Raw genomic sequence first — 23,157 nt, forward strand, 5'->3', positions numbered from 1 at the left:
AGTTCCATAGGATACTTTCTGAATGATGCAGTGGAAGGTGGTGTGCGGCATAGTAATTTGAAGGAGGGTAGAAGAAACCCAGAGGCTGGGTGTGGAAAGAGGAGAAAAAAAAAAGTGACTATTAATCCCAAGCTTATTTTTAAACAGTTACCTATATTTACTTGAACCTGTTCCTTTCGTATTAGCAGCGCTTGAACACTCAATTTAAACCTAGGTGTTTGTAATGGAAAGAAGGTCTAACGAGATAAGTACAGGTACATGTCGAATTCCATGTCTTTGATTCATGTTCAGATCAAAGTAAACCTGGGCTAAGAGGCCTCAGAGGTTAGCCTTGCAAAAGTTAAATAAAATGTTCACAGGGCAAAATGAAGAAGTGTCAACTTTGCAGCCAAACTGTGAACTATCTGTACTACAGCAGGATATATGGAAATGCTGAGATGTCATGGTGAGGGTCATAGCATAAAAATAATTGCATGATGCTTTTACTTTCTTTTTTTAAGCAATCAAGAAATCTGTAATTCTGCTGCCAGTGAAATTCTACTATTTTGTGGTTCAGATCATTAGTGTTTGTAGCTGTGGATATTGAATTGAAAAGCCACAGGTGATTGCCATGCAAAATCTGAGTTGGAGAATTGTTTCAAAACAAAATAGGGTCAGAAAGAGAGAATGTGCATCAAGAATGCTCTCCTCATGGGTTTTCATGTTTATTACAACTCCACAAGGGGGGATTCACAAGGATTTCCCATTTCCCCACTGGACGTTGTTTTTATAAGAAGTCCATTGTCACTGCAGTAAATTAATGGAGTATTTAAAAAAGCTTGTTAGGTTTAAAAATAATTGCAGTAGTTGATTTTGTAGACTTTTTTCCTGTTTTTATTTTATTTTTGCTTTTTTCTTATCCTTTCCATGAAGAGAGCCTGCAGAGGACTTCCGTGTATCTACCTCTTCATTCCCTGCTGAGTAAAAGCTTTTTAGCAGTGATTAGTGGTTGTGTTAGATATGTTTCTAGCTCAGGCATTTTGGAGTAGTGATCTGAAACATAGTGAAAGAAAATCCAGAAATCTTTTTAAAAGACTGACAAATAAAGAGTAGTACTTGGGCTTTTAGGCTGTCTTAAATCAAATCACTGTGGAGACTGCACTGACACATGCTGTCATACAGTCCTTCTAATCAGATCAATTTTTTTGTTGTGCAAAAACTGTTATTACACTCTGCGTGAAACCAGCTGTGCTGCAAGGGGAAGAAATTAAGTTGTCTGACTGAGAGGTCACTGGTGAATAGTAGCACACAATCTATTACTATTATTAGAGGATTATGAGGCTCTAGAGGACATACGTTCTTTTATGTTCTTTCAGCTGCTGGAATGAAATATTTTAGTGGTAAATGACACCCTTCGGGGAAATCCATCTGAAGATGTATTATTTTGTGTCCCTTGGAGGCTGGAAGTGCGTTAAAATTAAAAAAAAAGAAGGTAAAACACATTGTTGTTCAAGTGGAAAACATGTTAAGGATATGTTGGACTGGATTTGGCTCACTCAAGTGATGCCTGATGGTATTGTTCTATGGCTGATTATATGAACTTTGGAGAGTAGTCGTCGGGGAAACAATCATATTATAGTCTTTTGGATAGTTTCTATGTGGTTGAAGCTTATTGGTTAGGATGCTGCTGGAATGCATGAAGCTTCTGAAAACATGTCCTCTAAAAAGTGCTTCTGATTTTTGAAAGTAGTTTATTTTATAGCCTTTTTAAGCAGAAACTTATCTTGATTTGTGCACTTATCTGAAAAACTGATTCATTCGTGTGAATTATTCTGTACTTTTGTCTTACTGATTGAAGCAAGAAATTCCAGAGTACTGAATGCTTTTGAAAGCTTGCTCGTTTCACTGCCTTCCCTACCAGAGATCTAGATTGATGCTACCTCTTCCCAAATTCAGATGGACGTTTCCGAGAAATAAAACCTGGAACTTCACAGTGACATTTATTTCCTGTGTTTTGGTTGGATTTTTGTGGGGGCCTGGAATGATCTCTTAGTGTTAGAATTGACCCAAAAGAACCTTCCAGGATAGGCATGCAAGCAAAGAAACTGTGGTGGGAATAATGTAAAGTGATAGCCTACATTTAGAATTTAAAATGGGGACAGCATATGTTAATATGCATTTAAATTACTTTTTTTTTAAATGAGTTTTTTCTTTTGAACATGACTTTACTTGGCTTACTGTTTTATGGCTGTCTCATACTTTGTTCTGACCAAGGGCTGCATAAGGGCAATTTCTCTTCAGTAAAATGTAAGGAGATGTGAAGGAAAAGAAGAGGAGGATTATCTTCCTCCCCTGCTATCCTCCCTTACCCTGTGATTTTGAAGAAGAATAACTGTCTTGTAGCTTAGAAAAAATAAATCAGACCACTAGAGAGTGGTGCACAGAGTGAAAACATTTCTCAGAATTATTTATTAAAACATTTTGTCTCTTGTGTTTAATCTTACTTTAAAAAGGAGGGGTATTGACATATGTCGGCACATTTTTGAGATGCAAATTTATTTTAAAAACAAAAAACATAATCTTGATACCTTTCTTCAGATTGCTAATGAGAGACTTGACCTAACTGTCCCATCCTCTGGGAGTGTGGGGGATGCAGGAGGCAGTGTTGCCAGGCAGCATGGCTCTGCCTCTCCGGAGCTGCCGCTTACACAATGGGAGATAATGAATCATCATATCAGCTTGTGGGAGCTGTTAAGCTTTGGATGAAGATTTAGCATAAATTTTATACTGAAACAAGTGCTAGAACACTTTAATTTTTTCCCCTAATCTTATAATTTGAGCATACATTTCAAAACAAATACACTTTAAAGGACAGTGCTTTTAAGGAAATATGTAACTGGCTTTGTAGCAGCACATGCTTAGTCTTTTCCTGAGAGTTTTGTAAATCAAGCTTATCATCAGCTTACTGGATGTTAGTGTGAAAGTCACTGTAGAATTTTCATTTAATACTTGTTTAGGGTAGAATGAACTTTGTAACTAGAAAATTAATGCAGACACAGGACTTGGAATGAACTTCTCATCACAGCTGATGAAGGCTAGGCCTGAGCAGGCTGGCTTTAAATTATTTGAATGCTTTTATAACTGAGAATTATGAATATATTTTGGTTTGGTTATAATTTATTTTGAATGTCATTCAGTCTGATTGCCATACACATAGTCCAATGTTGCTACAACTGAGAAAAATGCAGGCAGAGAGCATTTTTCTCCCTACTCAGTAGAGAACTAGCTTAAGACCAAACGGAGTAGCCTAAGACCCTGCCACTGGCTAAAGGAGAAAGCACAATGGGGAGAGGTGGGAGGGAAGGAACTTAGGGAACAAGTTTGAGTATTGTAATAACATATGACATTCTGTTGATGCTTTATGTAGCCTTTTTTGTCCAGCACAGGGTAAACCAATGACAGTTGAGAGTCTTCCAACCATTCTGCTGCATACAAAACTTTCTGGGTGATACTATTAGAAGACTTTCCTTCCGTGTTCACATGTTGTTTTAACAGTCCTATGGAAAACTAAGGTATCTCAGTGGAGTAACACATCTGACCTCCCTGATAATGTTGGGACTTAAAATGGTGATACAGGTTGCTGTGTTAGTTTCGATGATTGCCCTCTCCCCTGAATTTCTGTTGCTTGCACATCACCCTGTGATTTCCTTTGTATCATTCAAAGATTTAGGTCACAGTGAATCAGGTCACTTTTTTTTTTTTTATGCAAGGTATGACAGGTGCCCAGAACAATAAAACTGCTTCCATCTATCAAGTCTCCTAGCTTGAAGGGGACTTTTTTTTCTTCCTGTATTATTTGGTTTCTGTGCAATCATCCCTTTCTCTAAGGCTTGATTTAACCAAAAACAGGTGTTTGCTTTGAAGATGTTGGTACTTTGAAGGTTGTCTTTTAGATTCATTTTAGCTTAATCAGTAAGTTAATTTTAGTTTTTTTCCTGTGTATTAGTGAACATAATTTTCTCTTAGGCAGTGCTCTTGTCCCTTTGGCATTGGTAAAGCGAGGAGTACAGCTGCATTGTGCATAGATTAGTCTAAACCATTATAGTTGGGGAATAGAAAAGAAAGGTAGGGCAACATATTAGATCTCATGTTGAGAGTGAAGAATTCTTTTTTTGGTTGTTTTGTTTGTTTGTTTGTTTGTTTTTCAGTGTTAATGCAGACATCTTATTACTGAATTTTGACTGAGACCAGAATTAATATTAATCAAACTCTGCCATGTGCTGGTGAGTTTGGAATGACTTAGTTTGAGTGTGTATTATAGATTCAGCTTTTGAGAGTGAAAAAGCAAAACCAAAATACCCTGCAAAAAAACAAAGCTAGAGGAATGCTGGAGATGAAAAGTTGGATTTGTCACTTAGAGCTTTGCATATTGGGAACATTACCGCCTTGTATGCTGATCTATGCTATAAGATGTGGATGGTTAGGTAAACAAATAATCTTCATTATCTCTGAAGTCCTGAAAATTTGTTTATATGTTTTGTAACATATTGACTTTTGAAACCTATAGTTGCAGCCTAGATTTCTGTAAAAGCATCTATACAGATTTCCAATCTTCTGGTTGCGTAAGTCAACCATCTTGTGATAGTGTAAGGAAGAATGTTTAACCTGTTTGCAATTTACATTTTCTGTGTATAAAAAATTCTAATTCCTCTAATGGAATAAGTCTTGCTCCTACAGCTTTTATTTAGAAAACTAGTCATTATGTATGTATAGTTGGAAGATTGAGTGTTCTCTTTGAAATTTTTGTGCTTAATATGAATTTTTAGCTTGACAGATCCTGCCTCATCTGTATCTCTGGTGTCTTATTTTTGTTTTGCTCGTCTGCCATTCAGTTTTTATGTAAAAGATAACTTAGATTTAATTTATATATGTTGTGGTTTAACCTTGGTGGGCAGCTGAGCCCCATGCAGCTCACTCACTCTCTCCCGGTGGGATGCGGAGAGAATCGAAAGGGTGAAAGTGAGAAAACTCATGGGTTGAGATAGAGGCAGTTTAATAGAGAAAGCAAAAGCCACACATGCCAACGAAGGAATTCCTTCACTACTTCCTCTCAGCAGACAGGTGTTCAGCTGTCTTCAGGAAAGTAGGGCTCTGTCATGTGTAGTGGTTACTTGAGAAAACAAACACCGAAGCTCTGAACATCCTCTCTGCCTCCTCCTTCCCCTAGTTTTACTGCTGAGCACGACATCCTATAGTCTGGAATATCCGTCTAGTCAGTTGGAGTCAACTCCCAGCTGTGTCCCTTCCCAGCTAACTTGCTGGCGAGGCAGCATGAGAAAAGGCCTTGATGCTGTGTGAATGCTACTCAGCAATAGTAGCTAAAACAGCCTGTGTTATCAGCACTGTTTTGGTCACAAATTCAAAACACAGTGCCACTCTAGCAACTAGAAAGAAATTTAACTCTATCCCACCTGAAACCAGTACACAACAAAAGCTGGAAAACTGCCCAACTTCTCTTTAATCCAAAAGTCTGAAGGAAAGGGGCAGGAGAGTGCTAGCTAAGATGTTTTCAGTTTGGAATAAACAGGTGGGAAAGGAAGGCACTATTGAACTTGTATTGAAAGTGCTTCTGGGTATGAAAGTCTGTTCAAATGAGTACTGCCTTAAATTCTCAGCCACTTCTATTGATTTTGCTTTGAAAGACTTACAGTAAAGCCAGTCCTCTGCCTAGGCGGGTGATGAGGTGATGACTACCTCTACAAATGACAGGCAGCAACCTTGGGAAATAGACAGAAGCAGGGAGACTAGTCAGTCAAAAATGCAGGGAAATTTTGGTTTATAAAGGGAATTATTTTGTTAAAAAATGTCAAGTAGTATTTGGAAAACCGGGAAAAAATAATCTATTATGGTTAATTTTTTAAATATTAAATAGAGATTCCAGAACAAAATTAAGTTTGTGGAAGCACGAATTTGGATTGCTCAACTGTAAAGATAGTGATGTCTTGTAGAACAAACAGTATTACTTTTATCTGTAAGTTGAAACTAGTAATTACAGAGGAAAGTATGCAAAATCTCAGGGCTCTTGGATTTTTATTCATTGTTCTTTGTCTGTAGTTTCTTTAGACTGAGATGGACCTTTGTACAGGAGAAATTTTGTCGTTTGAAGACATCTGCTCATGCTGAGAGAATGTTGTAGTGGAATTTCCCACTAATAGTTTTTTTAGAACCACTGTATGTATAAACCACCCATACATATATAAAGAGTCAGTCTTACTATGATAAATTTTCAGAGGTGTAAGATTGCTGAATTATAGATTGGATTTAAGATTGGATCCAATCTTGTAAACATTGGGTTTGAGTGTTGCCTAGTCTTTTACATTAGCCTAGTATGTATGGGATTTAATACACACTTGTTCTCCTGCATTAAGCCGCTAGTCTTGGATTTGCTGAATTAATTTTCTAAAGTTACAGTAACTTGAATTTAAAGAGGAAAAAACCTCTTCCAGAGATGACTCACTCTAGAGGTAAATGCTAAAAGTGAAATGGAGACTTCTATATCCTGTTTACCGTGTAAGGGAAATAATTTTCTGAAAGCCAGACTACTCAAATAATTTTGTCTACTTATGGCTGCTAAATACCAAATTTCCTAATTAGCTTTTCTGTTCTTGGAAATTACGTTATATTTTAACACAAGTTTTATCTATTGAAGAATAACCTACATGGCTAAGTAAAAATCATTACTACTGTATAAAGGCAGAATGTAAACCAGTGTAGTATAATTACTTTTAAGTATCTATAAAATTAAGAGAGGGGGGAAAAAGGAAGCTCATCATGAGTAGATTTGATTTTACAACATAGTGATATGAATGTCCACAAGAGAAAACTGAAGGACCTACAGGTATGGAAGTATTGAAAATCTAATCTAAATAAAAGCGGAATGGAGGTAGATAAGTCTCCTTCCCTTTACTGTCACTTCAGGGGGAGCTCCCTTGAAGTTTTGTACCCTATATTAAAGAATGCAGTAAATCATAGTGTATTATATGAGAGGTTTGTGGGCTAATGATAGTAGCATCACCAGAATTCCTCTCTAATGACAGAACTGAATTAGAATAATTTCTTCATTGATTTGGTATGTATTTTAACATACCATTTTCAATACACAATTTCAGTGTGTCTATAATGGAATTTCAAGTAAAAATGGATTTATTGTGGAAATTAGATTATTGCAGTGGTTACTGCTGAACATGCATAACAACGTGCTTTTAAGGTGATAACTTTAACAGAGAAAGTCTAAGTCATGTGAAATTACAGACTTTAGAATGTTCCTTTCTCTTTCCTATTAGCAGAAAAAATAATGCAAAAATGTAGGAGTTCCTAATATGTTCTGACAAGTTCACTCTCTTGTATGAGACACTGTGTTGGCAACCTAGTTCCAAGTTTTTCCTACTTTTGTTTTATTTTAGGTCCCAAATCTGATCCCAGTTCTGATTTTTAAATTGGGAAGACCTTTGGAGCCTGCGCTATACAGGGATATATTGTATACACTGCCCTCACTGGGTGTACACAAGGTCGGAATGAAAAATTTTTAGTAAAACAAAAACTGTATCGATAAGAGGTCATTAATTTGTAAAAAAAAAAAAAAAAATTAAACTTGCTTAAAGTAACTAATTTGTAAGCTTCAGCATAACTTTCTAGTATTTTGAATGGGTTATGAAATTTCTTTTAAAGAGTGAAATGTATATTGTGCTTTATTGTCTGCACTTTGTCATCTTTATGTATATCATAAGAAGATGCTCTTGGATGCGTTATGCACTGAAGTTTTTCAGAAAATGGCTTCCAGTTTCTTTGTGACATTGCAGTTGGACAGTTATGTCCTTGTTATACTTGGTTGTAAAGTAATGATTTGTAGATTTGTCTTTATCCTTGAACATAAAAAATAACTGACACTTGGTTTAATGATTTCTTTCAGGTTTGTGTAGCTCAGATTCTACGTGCCATATACATGCTGGGGAGCACACCAAAGCTTAGAGGAATTGCTTTGCGGCTGATGACATCCTTATGGGAAAGACAGGTTAGAAAATGATTGTAGTGTCACTAAGATAAGCGTAGTTGAAAAACTTAATTACCTCTAACCGAGTAAGGAAATTAATTGTTGGAACACTGATTACACTAGTATCTCATTATCAGCAATATGAAGTAAATGGTGGGAGTAGTGCCTGTATTGGTTCTGTTTTAGTGAAAAATTCCGATAGTATATCTTTCATGAAACCTGCTTTTCATTTCATCAGCTCTCAGACTGGAATTAGGAAAAAAAAAAAAGATTTGAAGGACAGCTTTCTGCTTTTCATAATATGCAATAAGAACAAGACTTTAGTCACATAGCAGTAGTTTGCTTCTCTGTTTACAAAGTAGCGATAGGGATTTGGTTTGCAGAAGCCAGTTAGATCTCAGTGCAGCATTAGGCTCCAATAATGAAGAAAAGCAAACTGTGGTATGCAATAGAAGTGGTATTCGGAAGTCATGTAAAAGTGCTAGCAGTTGAAAATCCTGTCACTGTCTTTTGAAGGTGTGATGATAGTTTTTTAAATCAAATCTTTTCTAGGATCGAATTTACCCAGAATTGCAAAAGTTCTTGGCGATGTCTGATATGCCCTCTTTGTCTGTTGACAAAGATGCTCAATGGGAAAAGCTGATTGCTAAGGCTGCTTGTATAAGAGATATATGTAGGCAGAGGTAAGCACGAGTGTTATCCTTATGTCTTTGTAAGGGAAAATTATTTTTATTTTTTTCCAGAAAAGCGGCATAATTATTTTTACCTACTTTGTTATATTAATTGTGGGTAATATTTCTGTAGTTGAATGGGATACTGACTCAGGCATTGCTAATCTCAGCAGCTAGTAAGTTTTGGGTTTTCTATTATAACTAATAGAAAGCACATGGAAATAATGTGAAAATTAAAATGTCTTTATCCTGAAACAAAACATGCATCCTATACTGATCAGAGTAGAAACTTAAAGCATATCACCTCCAAATTAAAGAAACAGAGTGATAAAAAGTGTATTTTTTCACGTGCAAATGACTGGTCTTTATTCTGGTACTGTACTGACCACAAAACACAGTTGTACAACTGAACGATATATTGATCCTTTGCAGCTCTAACAGTCCACGAATATTGGTACTTGATAATAATTTACAGTTCCTGTGAAGATTATTTTTAAATATATTATCAATTACTTTCTGATTTATGTGCACAATAACATCTTTTCTCTTTGCCACCTGTCTTTTGATTCTACTTTTCACTTTCTTTCTAGAATGTCAGTTACTAACAGCTAGGAAGATTAATGTTATCTTTCATTTGTCAACTAAAAAAAATTCTTAAAGAAAATACCCTTTCCTCTACTTATTCAACCTTCTTTAATTTTGCTAAACTGCAGTTTTCAATAAATAATTAAAAAAGAAAAGTCAAAAGCAAGAGATAAATCTCAATGCAGCTATAATGTTCTTTTTGCCAGGGATGTGGAGTAGTTAGAGTTAAGGTGTATATACATGTTCTTCATGTATTTAGAAATTATTTGGAAGAAAGTGAGAGCAAATAGAGGAAGCCTGGATGTTCCATGCATATAAATCACCTAGCCAGGTGCTATTTACCCCAAGTTCTTACATAAACAGTAGGAGGAACTGCTGAATCAGAAGTTGACACCTTCCCCACCACAGTCCAATAAAACTGAATGGATAATAAAAGACTGGAAAGCAAACAGGCAGCCCATGTAGACATGGAAGGAGAGAGAAATGATACTGCAGCAGCAAGAAGTTTGGGAAAATGTTCCTGTCTCATGTAAGAGAGCCAAAAGTCTTTTGTTGCCAGAATCTCCACCAATACACAGTAGTGATTACTTATAGAAGCCTACAACAAAGAAGCAAAGAATAGTGTCTTTAATAGCACATGTGGATTTTACTTCTTAGTCACTTCCTGGTTGGTGTAATCTTTTAGCGCAACATCCTTGGAGAAAAAAATCTTCCATAGCCCAGCAAGATAGCCACCCAACTTCCATAGCCACCAAAACTTCCAAGATCACCACATGGTGATCTTTTATTTGGAACTTGATGCCTGCTGATTTAATTCTCCGTGTCACTCAGTCACTAGAGCTCTCTATCATATCCTCTCTATCTTTTTTTTTCCTCCCAGTTTTAGTCTGGTTTAGTTGTCACTTAAACAAAACCAATATCTAATGATTTTTTGTGTATAGAATAGAACTTGTGTGTATGCATGAGTATTGCCTTATGTCTTCATGTTTTTTCTTTTAGGCCATACCAGCACGGAGCAGACATGTTGGCTGCAATTTCCCAAGTATTAAATGAATGCACAAAACCTGATCAAGCTTCACCTGCTGCCATAGTGTTACAGGGTCTTCATGCACTTTGTGAGGCTGAGGTAAGATTAAATTAGCTTGTCTGTGTTTTGTGTTTTGCTTATGAATCATGGACTTTTTTCCTCGTTGGCATTTTGTTAAGAGTACATTGGACTGTTGCAGAATTTTTTTTTTTCTTCTGACATATTTAATTCCTCTCTTCCAACATCAGTTATTTGTTCCTGGGAAATGGTACTGTGCCCTTCTACTGCATTTGGGCAGCCCTTCCATGTATGTGTTGGAATTTTAGGTCAGCTTCACAGTTTGTTTCAAATACATCCTTTCATGCATTTTTCCTTGAGATTTGAAAAGAACAGCTGTTTGGCACGTAATCTGGTTGACTGGAGAGTATGTGAATAATATCATTTTTGATACCTTCTTACTGGCCTGCCCCTGCTGGGTCTAGTTCACCTACAGTACTTGATAGAGAGTGAAATAGAAAGGATTCTGTTTAATGCATTCATTACTTACTGATGAAGAGGACAAGTAAGCATTGGATCATGTTGCTTGGTAAGGTGAACTTGTCTCCATCCTTGAAGGTTTTCATGTTCCTTTTGCCTAAAACCCTGAGGAACTGAGTCTGATTTCATAGTGACTCTGCTTTAAGAGTACTTAAAAACTGTACTCTTGAAATGGTGAGTTTGTGTTGAGATGTTATCAAAGGATTATTACCACTGTCTTTGGCAGAAGTTTATGCCAGTTTCACTTTCTCGGGTTTGACTTACTCCTCATTCACTTTTTGCCTTACCTTATATCCTTGCCCTTGTACATAGTTAACATCCTAATTTCTTTTTGAACTCTTCAGCCAGTAGTGTAGGTGCAGTTCCTTACTTGTGCAGGTCTGCTGTTGAAGGCAGCTGCCAGGCTCCCAGGATGAACTGTATATAGGTAAGGAGTTTTCCACATATTGAATGAGTGATTGAAATAACCTTATTGGAACCTTATTGGCCTATGTTCACTCTGACTGTGAAAATATTTGCCATTTTACTTTATTTCCTGATTACCTGCTACTGCAAGTACCACTCCCTTTTTTTTTTTTTTCCCATCTGAACTGTGTGATTTATATCCTCACTGAATGAAAATCCTGTTGCTAGCTCCGCTTTTAACTCAGCTACCAAAATTCATTTCAGTGCGTCTTTGTCACTGGTGTGATTTCTGTTTTGTTTTTGTTTTGTTTTTTTTTAAGCTGGAAATGTCAAAGATGTTTTGACTTTTTCTCTTTTGAATGTATTATGTTATATCATAGAATAGTTCGGGTTGGAAGGGACCTACCTTTAAAGGTCATCTAGTTGCGAAGAGTTCCTCCTTCTGCACCTACCTCTGCACCCAACCTCTTTTCATCTTGGAAACATTAACTACAATGACAACTTCCTTTTCTGTCACTTGATTAGGATGTGTGGCATACAGAATTGGTACGTAGTGTTAGCTTAAGGAACACTGAGTAGCTTCAGGAAGACCAAATTCATCAATGTATTTTAGGTGGAGAAGTTACTACTTCTTCTAAGCTTGGGAAAATTTTCTTTTTTCTGAACATACAATATCACTGATAGTTGTATTATATATGTTGTCTTAAACTTCATAATTTAAAACACTGACAGTGGTTTTTAACTTGCATGTTATTTCTCCTGTTTGGTCCTTGACTTTTTGCTGGATTCTTTGCAGGCACAAAATAAGTTAAGGAAACGTGTGTACTTGTAATTTGTTAGCAGAAACTGAAAAACTACTTGTGTAGTCGACAAAAAGAATTCCCCTTTTGTAGTTGAAATTTCAATGTAAGCATTGAAATCCACATTTGAATGTGGATAGAACACATCTGTAGACAGAACAGTCATGGCCAAACTTTTTACTGTGGAAATGGCATTGAGGAGTGATTTAGCTGTTAATCCTCACGATTAATAGTAGTGATTCTGTCTCTGCAGCACCATCATGTTGTCAAGTCAGTTGGAGTATTGGGCAAAAAGTGTTTTGAAAAGAAGATGGGGTTATTTAGTCTAATTATTCCTAGATCATATTTGTCAACAAATGTCACAGGGCAATCCGGGTCATTTTTCATTGTCACATTGTGTTTCGAGTCCAACACTCTCTGACCAGGCTACTTCAGATATTCTGTATTTGGAGGATATAATGTGTAGTACTTATCTGAAGGTAGTTGTTACACTGGATTTCCGATTCAGTACAGTGATACAAAATATACCAAAATCACAATACAAATGTGAGTTATATGTAGCAAAATATAAAATTGCAGTTCAATCACAATAGCAATGTGATTCGCATTACTAGTCTCTGTAGTATGCTCACTGTCACTATGCTGAGCATCCCCAGTCACCAGGAAGGAATGTGTGGATGGAAGCCAGCTCAAACCCATTGATCTCTTTGAAATTCTTCTGTTGACTGTTTAGTTTTTATACTCTATGTTGGCCTGAGCCATGTATTCACTCCCCTGTATGCTGACCTGACTGACTCAGGGACATGCTCATACATGAACTGGGGAGAAACACTTACATCATCAGTTGATGAACTGAAATGTTTATAGCTGTATATCTAAAATAAAGGTCCTCTTTGTGTTGAGTCACTTTATTTGCAACAGCTGTGGTCAGTCCCACTATGCATTTTTCTCTGATCTTCATGGGCACATCACCTTTACCCATCTGAGCCTGCCTCCCTTCTAGGGGTTTATTGGTCAGTCACAGCGTCTAGCCCTTAGCGAATCAATGGTACGCCCTTTACTTTATGTCAGTTGCAGACATTTCTGTAGCTGCCTGTTAGGTATAATACTTTGCAGTAGAGGATGTGTCTGGTGGGTTTTTCTGCAGTTACATGTTCTGGAAAGATTCTGATAGGTTTTATCCTGATTGTAGTTTAAAGGAGATTCCAAATTTCACAACTGCTTTCCTGTCTTGCCTGCTGTTCCAGTCTCCCTGCTCCATTGGTTCACAGCTCTTCATTTGGTAGGAGATTTTCTGTAGGAATACCATTATGTTATAAGTCTAGAAAATTATTCTGAAAGGAGCCAAAAGAATTCTACAGTCTTAACTTCTTGTTAATTTTTTTTTTAAGGAAATTTAATATTACAGCAACTGAAGATGAAGTTTGTTAATGGCAGGCCAGAATGGAGAGCTATGCTCAGTAATGGTTTTAGTATCTTCTAGTATTTGTATTTATTGTGTACCAAATAATGTTAGCCAGGTTAAATCCATGTTCCTTCAGATTGATTCACCAAGTTTGAATTATTACTCAGTCTGAAGTTGTATCAGATCCACTTCAAAAACTATTTGCAACAGTGTTTGGAGAAGTGAGACATACTGCAAATTCTCCTTTTTCTCAGAATGCAGCAAAAGTTTTTAAGTTACGGTATATTCTAAGCTGCACTATTTCTTTAGCTAGGACAAAAAACACACACATATACATGCCCTTCTTAACAAATCTCTCCCTCCAAACCTGTTCTTGGCTGCTTTTTATAATCTTCCTCTCCCAATACCAGCGGTGTTTAAAATAAGAAAAAAGTTACTCGCTGTAAGATCCTGTGCTTTTAACTGAGTATGCAAGGGCAGTGTGTAATTCTTGTTTGGGAAGCACACAAAGTTAATATATCTTATATAGTGGCAGAGGAGAGTGTAATCGCTTGAAGGATATGTCTGTTTTAAAGGCATCTAATGAGAAATGAAGCACACATACACCTGCAATATTTTCAAGTTATTTTTTGATATTTAGAAAACTTTCCCTTTTGCATTCTTGAAGAGCTACGGTTTCCAAAACGCTAGTATTTCATGATTTCTGAATGCAGCAATGCAGTTTTTCAAACATTCTCACCTTAACTGCAAAGAACTAGAAGTTAGCTGGGACTTTCTGAGGTCTGACATATTGGATTATTGAATTAAGTTATCATATTTGAGCTGTCAGCTATCAGAGTGACATTTTATAGGACCATCTGCTTTAGATTGGGAACTCTGTTGCAGGTGGTGTTTGCAAAAGCAGGAACATTCTAAGTGTTGTTGATAAGCTTCTGAACTTCCATCAAATTAAAAGCGCTCTTAAAACAGGGGAAACATCATCCAGTAGGAGAATCTTTTGTCAGAAATGCCAGAGAAACCTTGCTCAACGGCTCTAAATTATGATTATCTAATTGGACACTGCTGAACTGAAGATATTCTTCCAACTATTACAATGTATTTGCAGTGTGGTTTCATTGAATAAAGTTTGATAGAGGCTGATGCTTATTTTTGTTGCTGTGTTGAGTATGAAGTCGGTTTGAGTTCAGAACACTGTTCCCAGTGTGGTTATGGATCCTAGAAGTGCGAACAGTTCCTCAATATAGAGCTTTTTAACTAGCTGCCAGAATAATATGTGCCTTTCTAATCTGAGAAAACAGTGACTGGAGAATTCTGCTGATTCTTAACAGTCTTGTTTAGCTTCATGCACAGCTATTTGATGGAACTGTGGTGAAGATGATTCTGTGTTCAGCAGAGTGCCATGTACTGAGAAGACAGGAGAATGCCTTAAAGAGCATCCTTTTTTTTTGTCTTTGGGCCCTTCCTTTTGCTCAGTCTTGCCAGCATCTCAGTGTTCTGCAGGACTTGAGCCTTCAGTTCTTTGAGTTTATAAGCTATGTAAGAGTGGAGCTGCATGCTTTTGGACTTTGAGCAACTAACTGATAGCATGTGTCTGGGATTTTTCTCTCAGTGTCTGGCCAGTACCTCTGGACTCATCCAAACTGAAGGTTCTTTTTAGGGGTGGGTGTGTGGGGGGGTGTGTGTGTGTGTGTGTCCGAGCATGTGTTGAGCATTCGAGAGTCTGGCAGGTCATTGATTGATTACAAAAACTAAAGGGTCAAAAGTTGCATCTGCTGATGTGTGTGTTGCTGTACTGAAGAATGCATCTTTAGGCACATAAATTTTACCTATAGTCTTCAATAAAATGTTTAGCATTTGGAAACTCCTTTGGAAACACAGACCGTTTCTTTTAGCCAGTAGAAAAAATTATTTTCTACTGGATTTCCACTTCTGAAGATAGACACATATCAATACATATCAGATCAGTAGTGTTAATATAATCTCTGCCATTAACATGGATGCTTTACACGTACAGTAAAGAAAATCCTTTCTGTTTGTGAAAAGATAAAAATCGTTAAAATTGATTTTATAATTGCAGTGTTTTGGCATTGACAAAATTTCTGAAATACTATTTATTCACTACAGTCTGCCAGGTACTAGGTCCTGTGTGGCAGTAATGCTGCTCTTGGTGCATATGATGGTTACATGTGCATGAGTAGGTATGGAAAACAATCCTTGGTGGAATACTGGGTAAGATACCATATGATTGTTGTAATGCTATTGTTGTTTGTGCGACTTAATGGGGGGCAAATTGTTTTGACATACCAAATATACGCGGTCCAAAACCAGTATGTTGTTTCAGTGTAGCTGACAGAAGACATTTGATACATGTTGTTCCTGCAGATTTCACTTTGCCCCATCTGCTGTGGCGTTTAACACTGAAAATACTAATACAGCCAGTTGTTACAAACAGTTATCACAGAGTGCAATATGCTGTTGCTTAAGTGTGGTATGGATATCTGCTAAATGTGAAACTTCTGTTAGATTGCCGCCTATTTTTATGACCTTTTTTCACTTGTTAGCTGAAATTGGAGCATATGTGTGATATAAAAAGAATGAAATTAAATGTTCTTGCCTAGTTAATTGTTTTGTAGTCTTCCTAAATTACAATATGCAATGAGTCCCCGTGAATACACAACTTTATTTGTTTCTCTGCATATTGATACAAGGTGTATTTTCTGTTTCCAGACAACTAGCTCATTAGAAACTTATAATTTCTAGATAGTTGAGTTCCATAAGAACTTACAGTGGTAGTAAATATGTCTGTCTTTCTGAATACTGGAAGAGATATTTTCATATTCTTGCAAACTGTGTTTTGAGCGATGGGAGAGAGAGGTATAATTTAACTTGGAATGTTACCGTACTAGGTGTTTCTAGCCATCAGTGGCTGTTACCATAGAAATGTACGCATGGGTTTGCTATTCCTGAAATTGATTTAACTCAAAAGGCATCTTCAGTTTTTTAAATTGCACTATAAAATGCATTTTGCGCTCACTTAAGTGACTGCTTAATTCAGCAATTACCTGAATTCACTGATACCAAGCGTGCTGGTTTTTTCAGTGCAGAATAACACTAGAACTATCTTTCTTAATGCCTTTGTGGAATATGCTCATAAAATATCTTAATTTGATTTCGTTACATAGATAAATGTGTATTTCTCTGAGTTGTCTGTTCCTTTGCTTTAATTTCATAAACCAAGAAATTTTTATGACATTTGCTCAGATTGTTTGAAGAAGAGTTTTGATTTGCCATTCCAGTATGTCTTCCTCTTTAAAAGGCTGAGTATATGTACTCATACCTTGCTCTGCTATAGGTTTTTTCTTTTTTTTTTTTTTTTTGTCCATACTTTGGTTCTAAGCCTGCACTGTTATGAGTTTGGTATTTTTCTCTGTTTTGTTGTCATGGTTTCAGAGGGTCCGGGGTGGGGCGGGGGTGTTGTGTTTCGGTGGGGGGTTTGTTTGTTTTTTCTTTGACTTTTCCTGGTTTGCACTGGAATCTGAAATACAAATGGTAGCAACAAATAAATTCCAGACAGAATTATTTTAGGTATGGTAGCAAAATCAGAGAAGTTAAATTCTCCACACAGAGCAGTGTGAGTTTTGACCAAATGCTGCAAGGGTATTTTCACCAGAATACATGACTCCTTACAGAGTGAGAGCATGGGCAACTGAAAAATCTCACAAGGAAAAATGAGAAAGCTTAGTACCTATAATACTGTCTAGTCAAGCTTTCTGTGGAACTTGACTACTTCTTTTTGTGACTTCTGTGTAATTCTTCAGCTAGAACTGTACCACTGGCTGAGCACCTCACAGACATTTTCATTGCCTAGAAATGCAACGTGTTGTACCGACTGCTTGTTGAGCTGTTGTGTGGATATTTAATATTGAAAATAAGCCAAGTGAGGCTTATTTTTATCCAGGAAGGGCTAAGTAGGACCCATTATGTCTCACTACTGTTCTGTAGCTAGAGTAACAGTAAGTAGCATCTATGTGTAGTCATTATTTTCTTCACTATACAAAGTTGATTAAGTTGTGGTGAATAACTAGATAGCAGTTACAGGCCAGTAGTCTTTCAGCTTTATAGAAGACATCACTGATGGCAGCAGCATCATTTCTAACCTTTAGAAACATTCTAATACCTAACCCCAAATGTTTTGCATGTGATCTGCTACAGTGGTGTCTTCCTGAGCTTATGGACAGTCTGAAACACAGGCTTACTAATACATAGATGCCTTCTTTTTCATCTCAAATGTGCATTAGTCCTAGAGGTAAATGCTGACGTTATTTTGATATACCTAATAAAGAGCATAGATGAACAGTTAAAAAAAAAAAAAAGAGAGAGAGATTGATAAGCCTTACACCAGAAGGGGTGGATGTGGAGCAGGCACATGCAGTGTCCCTGTTTGGCTCAGCAAAGAATCACTGCAGCAGCTAGTGATATCAGTTTTTGAAATCACTGTGCCCTACCTGCAGAAAAAAAAAATGATCTTTTCACTGGTGATCTTAGGGTTCACTCTGAGCTCTAGAAACTGGATACAAACACATGAGCATACAAAATCTGTATGATGAACAGATTTTGTGCATCATCAATATAGTAGCTGTGCATTACTTTAGGTCTTATGGCAAAGAGGAATCGGTAAGCTAATAGTGAAATAACTGTGAATTTTGAAGAAAAGCTCTGATCTAAGACTACATGAATGAAAAGATGCTTATTTGACTATCAAATGGGTAGATGAGTTAAACTGGTAGTTTGAGCTAATTTTACAGTGTAAATCGTTCCCTTCCTACTGAAGGAGAAATGAGGTGAGGATAATGAGTATCAGCCATTCATGGATTGGAAGTTGAAGATGATAGTTTAATTGTATTTCCTTCCCCTTCCAAAAGGACGAGAGTGATGCTTACTTCTTGAACACTTTTCATCAGGCTGGAATGTGAGAAAGGCCATTTGCTTAGAGTGTGTAAGTCATCATAGATGTCTACAAGCTTCTGGATTGGTGTTAAGAATAGTTAAAAAAATTTGCAGTGTGTATAAAATTATTCAAATCACTTTCAAACTTGAAGAAGAACCTATACAGTACAACACAGCTCGGCTTGAAATCTTCAAATCTTCCTATAAGCTGCTGTTATTCTTCATAAAACACTGGGGTCAACATAAGTAGTAGACAGAAAGGAGTTTTTTAGCACCCCTAGGTGAAAGTATTCACATTCGTGAGGAGACTTTTTTTTGTGAGTACTCTGAGTAAAGCAGGTTTTGCTGTCACTTGAAGCTTGAATCATGTTTTCTTGGAAACAAAGCTGAGAATCAGGAACTTCTGGGTCAAGTGGAACAGTGTCAGTTTTCTGATTTGGATTTTATTGCTGGCAGCTTTCAAAAAAAAAAAAAATCCCCTTGTACTTATATTCGTGCTGGGCTGACTTGCAACACTAGGGAAAAAAAGAAAACTAAAAGCTCACATTTCAGCTCTGGTACTGCTGCACAGCAGTAATCCCTTTACTTCAGGAGGACTTTCTGTCTGAAGAAATCAAAATGCTTTTGTAACAATTTGTGATGGTTTAGCCCAAATTACCACACAGTTTCTCGCTCACCCTCCCCCTCCCCAGTGGGATGGGGGAGAGAATTGGGAAGGAAGGAGAACTCGTGGGTTGAGATGGAGACAATTTACTAAAATAACAAGGGAAGACTACAATAATAACAGAATATAAGGATATTAAAATATATGAAGTGAACAATATATGTTTTCTCACCACTCGATGTCCCAATGACTGATACAGCCCGTCCCGAGCAGCGATCACGGAAATGACACCAAGTGGCAAGCAAAGGAGCGAAAGGGAGCCAGCAAGGTAGAGGGAACAATGCCAGCAAAACGAGGGAGAAAGATGGATGCCAGGAAGGCAGATACCCACCCTGGCCAGCTCCCACCTATATACTGAGCATGACATTTATGGCATGGAATACTCTTTAGCCAGTTTGGGTCAATTATTCTGCCCATCTTTCTCCCAGCTTCCTGCATCTGCAAATTAGCGAGACTTGGAAAGCAGGACAGTGTCCTTGTTTTCATTCACAACAACTCATATCATCAGGGTGTTTATCAACATTCTTCACACACGAAATCCAAAACATACCAGCTACTGAGAGGAAAAATTAACTCCATCCCTGCCAAAACCAGGACACAATTAATCTGTACAAGTGTCCTGTGAGTATTCCTTTTTTCAGCTATGAGAAATCAAAGCCTTTGCTTTCCTCCAAAGCTTCAACAATACAAAACTGCAGTGTCTACTTCCTCATCCTTTCATATGGCCCAAAAGATTACTCTTGTTTTTTCTCCATACTGTAAAATTTTGTACTAATTATGTGTGGTACTGAGTTTCCAGGCACAATATCTGAAGTGCCTTGATGTCAAGTTGCTTAAAGATTTCCAAGACTCATGACTTTGAATTAAGGATAGTTTGGTAAAGTGCTTAAGGATAATAATGAACTTAAGCACAAAAACTAATCTTGTATTCAGTAGGGCTGTTCATCTGTTCGAAGGTAGGCTAAAAGTAGAGTGCCTTTTTGAATTGAGGTCTGAAACGTGAGGCATGTCTCCAGAATTGCTTGACAGGTTGAGAGAGTTGGGACTGTTCAGCCTGGAGAAGAAAAGGCTCCAGGGAGACCTTATAACAGCCTTCCAGGACCTAAAGGGGGCCTACAGGAAAGACAAGGAGAGGCTGTTCAGTAGGGCTTGTTACAATAGGACAACTGGTAATGGTTTTAAAATAGAAGGAGGCAGATTCAGACTTGATATAAGGAAGAAATTTTTTGCAATGAGGGTGGTGGAAGACTGGAGCAGGTTGCCCAGAGAGGTGGTAGATGACCCACCCCTTGAAACTTTGAAGGCCGGGTTGGATGGGGCTCTGAGCAACATGATCTGGTTGGAGATGTCCCTGCTTCTTGGAGGGGGATTGGACAAGATGACCTTTAAAGGTCCCTTCCAACTCAAAGTATCATATGATTCTGAACTTCCAGACAGTTTGCCATGGGATGGAACTTGAATTCATAAATAGACTTGGTAAATAGAGACAGTATTTTCATGTTTTCTGTGATACAACACTGTAATACAGAGGTGGCTGTAATTATGTTTTATAGTGCACTTCGTTCTTGGTTTTATTGAGTATAATGTTTGTAAGCCTCAGAAGTCATAGTTGGCTAGAGAAAAAAAAGGCAAGAGATTTAAAGTGCTGAGGTTATTACTATCTTCTAAGGACTAAGCAAATGACAAGACTCCAAATTCAGTATTAACAGAATAAAAATAAATTCTACTATCTTCAAACCAGTTTCACAGTTTTTGTAAGTTAACAATAGGAGGTATGATGTTACTATCACCTGTGATCTCTTGGCAATTATTTTTTTAATGTTTCTGGTTCATTGAAGTGATTTATCTTACTGGAAACTTAAAAACTTACCTGCTTAGTCAGGGTTAATGAAGCCATGGTGTTAGTGTTTATTTTAGTTTGACATTTTCCCAATGATTTCTGGATTCCTGCAGTTTTACTTCTTCTTTTGTTCTGCAAATTTGATTGCATTTGGTTGTGTTTAAAGATTGAGGGCATTTTGTTTTGGAGGGCTCTCAGGAAACCGTACCTTCCTTTGCTTTCATCTTGTTGAACTCCCAGAGACAGTTTGCTTTTAAGCTGATTTGAACAAGTGAACTAGAGCAGTAGTGTTGTATGAAGGTACCTCTACAGCTTTATCTGTATTGCTAACAGTGTCCTATTTATTCCTGCTGGTAGCTGCTTTATCTGGTGAAGCATTGTGCAGTATTATTGTAAGATGTCAGTACACTGTGAGACTGTTAATACAAGCAAGCTTTAACATACTTGCTTTTTTTTTCTTTTAATTTCTTTTTATGAACCCTGTATTAATTCCTTTTCCTGAGTAGGAAGAAGGAAGGCAAGTACTGGAAAGAAACGTTAAGTCAAGTTGGAACAGTAATGGTGCCTCCTACTTTCTCTCCAGGTTGTTTGCATCCGTTCTACATGGAATGCTCTGTCACCAAAGCTGAGTTGTGATTCAAGACCCCTGATTTTAAAATCGCTGAATGAATTATTTGCCCTGGTTCCCTCATTAACAGTGAATACAAATGAATATGAGGTATGTATTCGTGGACTCAGATGAGTCTGTCTCTCCTTTTAGTGTCTTTTGTTATATGAGCTTAAAATGTGCCTGCTTGTTTTTAATATCTCTAAATTACACCCACTGCCTAATTAAGGTTAATCATAATGCACGTTTCCATGCAGTTTCACAATTTTAGTTTGCATTAGTGAATCCTGTGAGATAGATATGAGAAATTCCAGGGCATGATTGATCAAAGAATTCCCTCTCCCAGAATGTGAGGGCGTGTGAATGTGTCTACATTTCAGACCTGAGCCTCTTCCACTTTCTGAGCTCAGTACATGTTGATGTGGCAGCAGTTTGTTTCAGATAACTGTCTCTATTTCAACTGCTTATTTGGTTGAAGAAAATCTGAATGCCTGTTCTATTCGCTTTTATAGAAATTCAAAGCTCAAGTTATCAGCTTCCTTTGGAACAACACACAAAACAAGGTAGGTGATACAACTGAAAATGTTAATACCTGGTGTTAGCAACTGAATATTAAGTTTTATACCTTTCTGTCAAGACAAGGTTATCAATGTCTGCAATCTCATTTTGTAATAGTGTTTTCTTCTAGTCATTGACCTTTTAACACTATTTTTGAAACAGTGTAATGTATATGAAAGATGGTAACTGATGGTCGTAACATCTCATGGAGAACTGTAACACAAACTAGTTTGACTCCTTTGGTAGACTTCAGCTTTGACATAGTGAAGCATTATTGGTGAAACTGCACCTATAACAACTAAGTCAATTCTTTGGTGGAGTATTGTAACACGGTGGGAATGTTGGACTATCATCACCATGGGGCTGGTGGAACCACAATATTTTATTTTAAATGTAGCTCAAATATTTCTGCATAAACTACCTTCACAGCAGTAGTGTAGTGTAGCAATCAGAAAGTTTACTATCAAGCCTAGATAATTGATCTTGCTAGTTTGCATCGTGTATATAAAGTAAGCAATTGAGAGTATGCCTCAGGAAAACACTGAGGTTTTTAAAGTCTTTTTCAGCATTCAGTGGTTAGTGGGTGGGCTCTTTGTGTGTGGAGTTTCCAGTAGGTAGCAGTACCATATGCTGTGCTTGTGATTTTCTTTTTCTTCCTGTTAATTTTCTAGGATGCTGTTGTAGCCATTTCAGCCTATAAATCACTTTCATCATTCAGCTCTGAAGAACATACAATTCTGCATCTTCCTGAACAGGTAGTGGTGGTGTATGTTTAGCAGTAAGGACGTCTGACATGGGTGTATCCTCTTAGAAGGGAAACAAGGCCTTGTGCCGTCTCTGGCATGCAACCATCAGAGCCACACAGAAGGAATATGAGCTCCTACTGGTGAAATGGGTTGTCATTATGTATGAATAGCATAACTAAGACTGACGAAAGAGGAAAGGCACAAATGGAGGCGGAGTGGGGTCTAAGTAGTCAGACAGTAGCTTTATTTCTTTCGTTAGTTAATTCAGCAGGTTACGTTTTGGCCACTTGATTGGCGTTTTATATTCTTCTGTTAATGCTTGCAGTTGAGTCCTGA

At 37.3% G+C, this 23,157-nt stretch overlaps 1 protein-coding gene across 6 annotated transcripts in view; it reads left to right on the forward strand.

The window, feature by feature from the left end:
* FOCAD (focadhesin) overlaps positions 1-23,157 on the forward strand; it is a 117,655-nt gene that overhangs the window by 34,529 nt on the left and 59,969 nt on the right. For all 6 annotated transcript variants that reach the window (XR_015261514.1, XR_015261513.1, XM_086771535.1 and 3 more), the window contains exons 12-18: positions 7,443-7,547; positions 7,949-8,050; positions 8,582-8,712; positions 10,285-10,411; positions 21,494-21,628; positions 22,030-22,080; positions 22,747-22,830. Coding sequence is in view for 4 of the 6 variants with exons in the window: in XM_086771535.1 (XP_086627661.1) it covers positions 7,443-7,547; positions 7,949-8,050; positions 8,582-8,712; positions 10,285-10,411; positions 21,494-21,628; positions 22,030-22,080; positions 22,747-22,830 (735 nt within the window). In the remaining 2 variants the exon portion in view is untranslated. The remainder of the gene's footprint in view (positions 1-7,442; positions 7,548-7,948; positions 8,051-8,581; positions 8,713-10,284; positions 10,412-21,493; positions 21,629-22,029; positions 22,081-22,746; positions 22,831-23,157) is intronic.

Source organism: Chlamydotis macqueenii, chromosome Z (genome assembly GCF_036417535.1).
Source record: "Chlamydotis macqueenii isolate bChlMac1 chromosome Z, bChlMac1.mat, whole genome shotgun sequence".
In the NCBI taxonomy this organism is placed as follows: Eukaryota; Metazoa; Chordata; class Aves; order Otidiformes; family Otididae; genus Chlamydotis; species Chlamydotis macqueenii.